This window comes from Peromyscus leucopus, chromosome 5 (genome assembly GCF_004664715.2).
Source record: "Peromyscus leucopus breed LL Stock chromosome 5, UCI_PerLeu_2.1, whole genome shotgun sequence".
In the NCBI taxonomy this organism is placed as follows: Eukaryota; Metazoa; Chordata; class Mammalia; order Rodentia; family Cricetidae; genus Peromyscus; species Peromyscus leucopus.
In genome coordinates, this window is record NC_051067.1 from 85512852 (window position 1) to 85522060 (window position 9209).

General features: G+C 52.0%; 1 protein-coding gene across 1 annotated transcript; it reads left to right on the forward strand.

Moving 5' to 3' along the window:
- Positions 1-1356: 1356 nt before the first annotated feature.
- LOC114694510 (metallothionein-1) lies at positions 1357-2555 on the forward strand. The gene is made up of 3 exons (XM_028871478.2): positions 1357-1571; positions 2037-2102; positions 2342-2555. Exons 1-3 carry the CDS (start codon positions 1544-1546, stop codon positions 2431-2433), a joined length of 186 nt encoding a protein of 61 aa, XP_028727311.1. The 5' UTR covers positions 1357-1543; the 3' UTR covers positions 2434-2555.
- Positions 2556-9209: the final 6654 nt, after the last annotated feature.

Genomic DNA, 9209 nt, shown 5'->3' on the forward strand with positions numbered 1-9209 from the left:
GGTTTTAGAGCCATTAACAACCTGCCCAAGGTCATATGGCTCAGAAGTCATGGTATATAGGAACTAAAGCGATAGCTGTCCTCTCCTGGGCAGAGCACGATGCCACTCCACTCTAGACCCTGACTATCTTGGGAAGTGGCTGGCTGGATAGGCTTTCAGAAACAATTTTGCTCTTCGATAGAGAGATAGGAAACTGTGAAGGCAGCTGATTTATAGCCTGCTGCACCTCCCACTACTGCCTTGATGCTGGAGTTAGGTAACCCCCCTTCATGTGCACAGTGGCGCAGGTAACAGGTGAGAGCATGACACTTTAGTCTCCTAGACCATGTGTTGAGACATGCAAGTGGTCCATGATTTTAGCTATTGCCATTTCATAATTACACGCGGCAGATGGGATACTTATTTATATATTTGCAAATGATAGATGCCAGACTTGGTATGCTTGAATTTAATTAAACAGGGCCTGACAGCAGAATCTAAAGTTCCTCAAAAGTCAGGAACGTTATAAAAATAAATCGCAACAGGGGCTGGAGAGATGGCTTCAAAGGTTAAGAGCACTGGCTGTTCTTTCAGAGGACCCAGGTTCAATTCCCACACCATATGGCAGCTCACAACTGTCTGTAACTACAGTTCCAGGGGATCTGACACTCTTACACAGACATACATGCAAGCAAACCAGCAATTAAATAAATAAATAAATAAATAAATAAATAAATAATAAATCGCGACTTCTATCGCTTTTTAATCTAATGTAGTCCCTGGATACCACTTAAAATGATCCCACTGGAGGGAAGGCATCCCCAGTTTTTAAAACCGCTACCCTGGAGTAGAGCAGATAGGGTAAGTAAGGTGTGCGATACCCAGCCCCGGCAATGTGCCTAGACTTCTCAGGAGCCGAGAATGAAGGTGTTAAGATGAGACGCGTTTGGCCCTGGTGCTGTGTCCAGGAGGAAGAGTCCCAAGGATTGTAATGGGACAGATGGACAATGAAGACTGGGAAAGTTCATGATCAAGGCTTGTCTTTTTACAAAACTGTCTCCTTTGCTTCTGCTAGCTTCAATTCAGAGACGTGATGACCCGGCTGGCGGCTGCCCAGGAACTCCAGGAAAGGAGAAGCTGAGAGCAGGCGCTTCGGATTGATTTAGGGAGACAGTCGGGGGGCCCGGGGTGAGTTCTCGTAATGCACCGGAGTAATGATGGGCTGTAATCTCAGAGAAAGCACTACAGGGACACGATGTACCACATTGTCACACAGGTCCTCCTTCCCGGGGCAAGCGGCCCCAAAGGGGCGGTCCCGCTGTGCACTCCACGCCCTAGGGAGTTCTGCACCCCGCCCGAAGGGTGCGCTCGGCTCTGCCAAGGAGGCGAGGCGCGTGACTCAGCGAGGGCAAGAGCAACCGGTTGCTGAGTGCAAACTCTGCGCCCGGACCGGTCCCACGACTATAAAGAGAGCAGACCGCCCGCTAGGCATCATCGCGACTTCCAGAAGCCTGTCTGTCTTCTCGTCTCTTGCTCGGTAGCTCCAACTTCACCAGATCTCGGAATGGACCCCAACTGCTCCTGCTCCACTGGTAAGAGAGGCCCGGTTCTTGGTCTTTAGAATACCCGGTAAGGACCGCAGAGCGGATTCCGGCAGCTGTAGAGGATGTAGTCTAGGGTCTCGGCGGGGATCGCGCCTTTAGTTGAAGATTCATTCTAGGTTTTTTCTTTAGCGTCTCCTTAACCTTTATCTATCTATTCTTCAAGTATTAACACTGTCCGAACGGCTCCTTTGTCGGTCAGGTAGTGGGGACATCTGGGTTGAGCCCCAGGCATTATATTAAACTTATGAATCGCCTAGACTAGGAGAGAGGTGAGGGACCGTTGTGTCTTGGGCATCAAAAACGCAAGCCCTACCCTACTCGGTGAGAAGTGGGACCAGGCTTCCTGGAGTCCCGAGTGGGATTTACCGGGGCACATGGAATTGCCCCCCCCACCCCCCGCGCTGTGATCCTGCATTTCTCTCTACCCACTGCTGTCTCCTTTCTCGTCCACAGGCAGCCCCTGCACCTGCTCCAGCTCCTGCGGCTGCAAAAACTGCAAGTGCACCTCCTGCAAGAAGAGTGAGTAGGGAAGGATACCTCGGGTGGTGGCTACGGTTAGGCGGGAGCACTCACAGAGCTGGCTCTGAGGAATGCCCTTTGCTTCTGAGGCAGTTCAGCTCTTTCTCCACTTGCTACAGCTCCCAGGGCTGTTGTATTGTCTCCGGCCAGAGCTGTTCTAAGACAGCCCCCTTCTTGTTGAGGACAAGAAAGAGGTCTTCAGCCAGCTCTCACCTCTTCCTCTCCTCCCCTGTTAACAGGCTGCTGCTCTTGCTGCCCCGTGGGATGCTCCAAGTGTGCCCAGGGCTGTGTCTGCAAAGGGGCATCGGACAAGTGCTCGTGCTGTGCCTGATGTGAGGACAGTGCCCCTCCCACGTGTAAATAGAATGGACCAACCCGGAGTTTTTCATGCGGCTCTACCCTGTTTACTAAATCCCCTTTTCTATAAAATATGTGAATAAAAAGCCATTTTGATTCTACCTTTGGTTTTCTTTGTGTGACTTAGAAATAAGGAACTGGGCCGGGTGGTGGTGGTGGTGGTGGTGGTGGTGGTGGTGGTGGTGGTGGTGGTGGTACACACCTTTAATCCCACCACTTGGGAGGCAGAGAGGCAGGTGGATCTCTGAGTTCAAGGCCAGCCTGGTCTACACAGTGAGTTCCAGGACAGGCTCCAAAGCCACACAGAGAAACCCTGTCCGAAGAAAAAAAAGAAAGAAATACTGGGTGACCGATTGACTTGATAGTTTGGGGATCTGGTTCTGGACTAATTACTCCCTTTATCTCTACACCTCCAGCCCCCAAAGAAGGGGGAGTATCTTAGGGTAAAGTTGAATTACATTATGAGTTTCCTCTTAATGGAAGACTGCAGCTGTGAGCCGGGTTAGGTCTGTGTGTGTGTGTGTGTGTGTGTGTGTGTGTGTGTGTGTGCGCGCGCGCGCGCGCGCGCGCGGTGAATGTGAAAGCCTGAGATTGACATTGGGAATCCTCTATCACATTCCACCACTTTTTTCCCCCCAGAGACACGGTTTCTCTGATAGCTTTGGAGCCTGTCCTGGAACTCACTCTGTAGACCAGGCTGGCCTCGAACTCAGAGATCCGCCTGGCTCTGCCGCCAGAGTGCTGGGATTAAAGGTGTGCACCACCACCGCCCCAGCCTCCACCTTACTTTTTGAGACAAGATCTTTTGCTGAATTTAGAACTTCTTTTACTTCTGTCAGACTGGGTGGCCATCAAATCCTGGTTACCCACCTCTCTACACCCACCCTCAGCTCAACACTGGGAGTTACAGACTTGTACCACCACTCCTGGCTTTTTATGTAGGTGCTGGGGATTCAAACTCAGGTCCTCAAGCCTGAGCAGCAAGCACTTTACTCATTGAGCCATATACCTGACCCCCACAGTTATTATTTTCTATGAACCTCAATCCTGATGCTTGGTAAATGGTGCTATTTGCACAAAAGTAAATTCCAAGAGCACGAAACCCACGTTTTGAGGATTCAGCAATAAATCTATGAAGACACGGGGAAACGAATTTAAGCACTCCACACAGCTGCTCACTGACTGTGTGCAGCACACACCTGGAGCTGCACTGGCCCAGAGATGCCGACAGAGCTCAGTGATGGACCCTGAGCAGCACTGGACCACTCACTGGGGGGGCCTCCATTGCTGTGACGACTTGGGTGGAAGTTCCTTGCAAATCAGGATGAATTTGCTCTTTCAAATTCCAGCAGCGTGATCAGGGATTGGAGGAAGTTGCCCACGTATATAATCTTCTGACTCTAAATGAAGTGCTTTGCATCAAAGCTGCCCAGTGGACTGGGGAGGGCTCACTGGCTATAGAGAGCCTAGGAATGTCTTAGGCCAAGAACCCACGCCTGTCTCTATCTGTTATGGGTGCAAGGTCTGGGCTGGATCTTTGCACACAGAGTGGGGCCTTGGCTATAAAGTGAGCAGGCAGGTTCCTAGGCTTCCACGTGCCTCCCAGAAGCCTGATTTTTTTTTTTTTTTTTTTTTTTTTTTTTTTTTTTTTTGCTGGTTCCTTTGGACCCCAACCCATTTGCATTGGAAAACAGAGACAAAACCCTGTGTCTGTCCTCTTACTGGGTGCAAGGGAAACGGAGCCAAGGACGGAGGTGGGGACAAAGACAGGCGATGTGGCAGAAGCAAAGGTGACGTAGGTCAACATACGTCTCCCTCACTCGCACTTTGAGCTCAGAGATGAGGTAAAGAGGCTTTGAGAAGACCATGGTAACCTCCATAGTGCAGGGCTAAGGGTGGGAGACAGCGGCGACTAGGTTCCTGGAACTCTAAGGGGGAGGGATGGCCAGAATATTTGCTAGAACTGTCCAAGAGACGCTGAGTGACTGCACGCAGCTTAGAGCTGAGCGCAAAACCCCGCCTCCCGCGGGGCCGCCCAGTGGCGGGTGCAGAAGAAACGCCCCCGCCGCCGGGTGCACTGTGCGCCCAACGGGAAGCTTGCGCTCGGCTCAGCCACACCCCCGTAGTGTGACAATGGGCGCGAGTTCACAGGTGCTGCGAAGAGGGCGGGGCCGTTGCAGCCGGCCCGGTGCAGACTTGGAAGCCGCCAGTCTTCTGCCCTAAAAGGCCACCCTGCGGGGCCTTAACCTCTTCGAATTTTGCTTAGCACTTCCAGCTTGGTATAAGATACCTGGCATGGGCCTTAGGGTGCTGCGCAGTTCCCAGCCGCCACACAGATTGCGCCTGAGTCAGAGGAGGTCACATCTTGACTTCTGAACTGAGTGGGTTCATTTTGTCCACTGCCTGCTTTCTGGTGGAACTCCTGAAGGCAGGTCCACCTTGCCTTGTCTGGCTTGTTAAAGTTCAAAAACTGAGGTCCAGACTTCATACCCCCCACCCCCCACACACACACACAACACCACCACCACCTTCTTCTCCCCCTCCATGACATCATTGAACTGGTCAGGTGCCTGTTGGCTGCACCCAGAGGTACAGGTGCATCCCTGGGGAGTCCCTAGGGTGGATAGAAGGCTGAGGAGGTGCCTTCTGGGGGAATGAAGACCTTGGGTCATGTCCTAAATTGCTGTCATCCTGGCCTGGCTCTTGCATCTGAGACTTCCTTTATGGGATAATAAAAGAGTTTGTTTGCCCTTCCCCTATGAGGGAACCGAAGAGTGGGTCCTCTGTACATTCTGCACAGCCTAGTCAACTACAGGCCTACTGAGTTGTGGGTGCAAGGTCTGGGCAGGATCTTTGCACCCAAGAGTGGGGCCTTAGCTATAAAGTGAGCAGGCAGGTTCCTAGGTTTCCACGTGCCTCTCAGAAGCCTGACTTTTTGCTGATTCCTTGGGGCCTCAACCCATTTGCATTGGAAATGGACCCCAATTGCTCCTGTGCTGCTGGTAACCGACTTCAGAGGACACATTTTCATTTCTGGATAAAATGGGCTCCTTACTATGTGTTGCTAGTTAGTTCTCTCTCTCTCTCTAAGGAACCCATTGCTAGTTCGTGATCTGTCTGTCTGTCTCTCTCTGTGTATATGTGTGTCTCTCTGTGTGTGTGTCTCTGTGTTTCTCTCTCTCTCTCTCTCTCTCTCTCTCTCTCTCTCTCTGTGTGTGTGTGTCTGTCTGTCTGTCTGTCTCTCTGTGTGTATGTGTCTCTGTCTCTCAGCAGCTTCACCATACTTTGGAGTTTGCAGAGTTCCATTCCTCCTCCCTTCTCTCAAGGGTCTCATTTCAAGGGAGAAAAGAGTGGGTTCCAGCCTCCCTGTCCATCACCACCCATCTGTACCCACTGTGGCTAGAACACCTTTCTTTCTTTCCCTGTAGGAAAAACCTCTGAGAATGACTGTGCTTCCCAGCAGTAGGGTGGAGAGGCCCAGTGGCATGCTTCTGTGTGTTCCATCTGAGACAGAGCAAGGTCTGGACATGCACAGCTGTGAGGGCTCCAGCTCACTGATCTTTCTCTACCCCCCAGGCAGCTCCTGCATCTGCTCAGGCTCCGGCAGCTACAAAGCCTGCTGGTGTGCCTCCCGCAGGAAGAGCGAATGAGGCCTGCTTTAGAGATCTGGGGCTGGGGCTGAGCTTGGGAGGGAAGCCACAGCTGTTCCGAGTGTGTGACTCTGGAGACATTGGCTGTCCTTTGACCCCCGAAGACCATTCTGCTCCACTCCAGGATTCCTTCACTGTCCTTAGGTCCCAGGACCAGGTGGCCTACCTCTATAGGGATGTAAACCCTAAAGTTCACATCTGGGCTTCATTAAATTTTCCTTATAGGAAGGACCATGGTACTGTGGGCATGTCATTCATCTCAGTACCTGGGAAGCAGAGGCAGAGGGATGAGTTCGAGTCTAAAATAGGCTATGATAGACCCTGTTCATAAGTTAATAAATAACAAATACTTCCTTGGTGTGAGGCCTGGAGGGGTAAACATTGTCTCACATCTCCCCTCTCTTCTTTCTCAGGCTGCTACTTCTGCTGCCCAGTGGACTGCTCCAAGTGTCCCCAGGGCTGTGTCTGCAGATGAGACATCTGGGGCAGTCCAGCATCTGACAAGAGCCCCTGCGGTGGCTGGTGTGGGGAGAGCGCTGCTCCACCTGTAGAGAGAGCAACGTGGACCGAACTGGATTTGTTCTTCCTACCATTCTACCCTGTTGGCTCTATGTGATCTTTCCTAGCAAGTGTGTGAATGGCCATCAGATTTGATGAGTTCATTCTGATCTGCTTTTCTGTGTGTGGTTTGGGATAAGGGACTGAGGTGAGAGAATTAACACCAACGCAGAGACATGGGCTCGAATGTTAGGCTTCCACCCTACAGGAACCGCTCAGGTGAGGCACACCGAGCTTCATCTCTGGCACACAGGAAAGGGGGAGCAGCTGTTGGTGGGGAGGCAGACCTGTGCTGTCCGTCCTCACGGAACATGTTCCCAGTGCGGAGGCATCTCCAGCTTCCCTTTCATTCTCTGACTCTCTGATCAGCCCTGCTCTAGTTCCTCAGGAGGGCTTATTTGGAGGAGACTTTGGGGTGGGAAATCCAGCTCCCCTGGTTTTTTCCAGTTCTGCTTGGGGCTTCTCAGACTCCACGTGGGGAGGAGACTTTGATCTTTATCCCTTTCAGACCTCAGCCTTGGTAACTGAAATGATGTTAATTGCAGAGATAATTAAGCCAAAGAGCACAACCCGCCGTATTAGGATCAACAGGAAAATTTCAAAAACCATGAAGGGGAGCAGGGAAAAGTAAAGATGGATATACACTGCACACTTTCCTCTAAATTAAGGTAGAAACTTGCTGTGTAGCTCAGGCTGGCCTCTTCTTCCTTTCAAGAATTTTGATTCAGGCTCACCAGGTTGAGATTACAGCCGTGTGCAATGTGGTTAGAAAAATGTTCCCTGAGGGTGTGCATTGCACACAGAAACGGAAGGCTTCCCCAGTGTGAGAGGGCTCCAGATGGTGATGAGGCTCCTTATCTGTGGAAGTCATCATCCCACACACACTGCCTCCACCCAAATCAGGATGAATCTGCCCCTTCAGAGTCTAGCCCTTGGCCATTAAGTCAGAATGTTCCAAGATTTGGAGGCAACCTTCTCTCGTTGGAGGCTGTGAATGTGGCCCTTGGCTCCAGAGGAGGTACTGCATGGCACAGTGTCCTGGAATGCGGTGATGCCTGCAAACCTGGGGAGCCCCAGGAAAGTTCCTTATCAACTGGTGCCTACTTCTGTGTCCAAAGGTCCCTCCACCCTCGGCGGTAGCCAGAACATGGAACAGAACCCCACACCCGCCTTTGGAGCAAAAGAGAAACAGAGCCAAATGTGAGGTCTGGCTGATGTAGGAGAGAGAAACGATGCAGGGGGACACAAAGGTGACACCAGAGACCAGTTCCTCACAGCTATCAGAGCTCGGCAATTAGGGAGCATGTACTCCAAGCCAGGGTAGGTGACATCCATCATAGCATAATGGCGGGCAGGCAGGCAGGCTTAGTTTCCTGAAAGGCTGGTTTGGGTGAGGCCTGGCGAACTCAAAGGAACTGGAATGGGACTGCCTGGAGGCAGGGAGGCCATGGGGCAAGCAAACAGCTGCGCAGGATAAAGCCAGCACAGGAGGGGCTCTGCCCTGCCGTGCACTCTGCACGCTGCCCCGCCGCTGTGTGCACTCGGCACTACCCAGGGCCAGGTGAGATTGACTCAGTTCCAGAGGACCCAGGGGCCGGGTGCAGCAGGCCTTGATACTCGGAAGGTGAGCAGCACCGTTCCAGGCTCTCACTGCCCTCTGGAGGTCACCTGGCTCCCTCTTCCTTAGAATGCCATATTCACACGGTCTGGAAAATAGATCCACGGAACCACTGGGAAGTGAGCTCTGGAATGGGCCTTAGGATTCCCAGTAACAACATTGAATGCATCTGGGTATGAGGAGGGTTATCTTGGGTTGTGAACTCAGTGGGCTCGTTTATCCACTGATTTCTTTCTAGTCCTAGTAAACTGTCCACCTTGAATGTACCTCCCTGTCACACTTAAGACTTGAGGCTCAAGCTACCCCACCCCACATTTGCTTGGGGGCATCCCCCTGGACTCAGGGTTCTGTGCAGGCCTGGGAGTCTCAGTACAGGTGCAGGGCAAAGAAAGTGCCTTTTTGAATTGAGGACCTCAGGTTGCTGTCATCCTGGGCTGGCTCTCGAATCGAGGACTTTCCTTTGTGTGGTAAACCTGAAGGGCGCTTGCCCTTCTCAGATGAGGGGACATAAGAATGGGCCTCTGGCCGGGCGGTGTTGGCACGCGCCATTAATCCCAGCACTTGGGAGGCAGAGGCAAGCAGATCTCTGTGAGTTCAAGGCCAGCCTGGTCTACAGAGAGAGTTCCAGGATAGTTCCAATAATACACAAAGAGAAACCTTGTCTCAAACTCTGCCCCCCCACTTCTCGCAAAAGAAAAGAAGAAAGAATGGGTCTCTCTCTCCTCTCCAAGTCAGGCAGGAGCTCTCAGGGCTGGCCCTCTACAGGAGGTGTCCTGGGAAGGTGTTGTGTTGTCCTGGGAAGGACCTTGTGTTGTGTCTCCTTTGTTTCCAACTCTCTCCCATCTTTTTCTTCACAGGGGGCCCTGCAGTGGCACAGCAGGGGACCCAAAAAGTGTCCTTCTTCAGGAGGCGAAGGGAAAGAGG

Coding starts and splice junctions, on each gene's coding strand:
- LOC114694510 (XM_028871478.2), top strand. CDS start 1,544: ATGGACCCCAACTGCTCCTGCTCCACTG. Junction 1,572..2,036: donor CAACTGCTCCTGCTCCACTG/GTAAGAGAGGCC, acceptor TCTCGTCCACAG/GCAGCCCCTGCACCTGCTCC. Junction 2,103..2,341: donor GTGCACCTCCTGCAAGAAGA/GTGAGTAGGGAA, acceptor CCCTGTTAACAG/GCTGCTGCTCTTGCTGCCCC.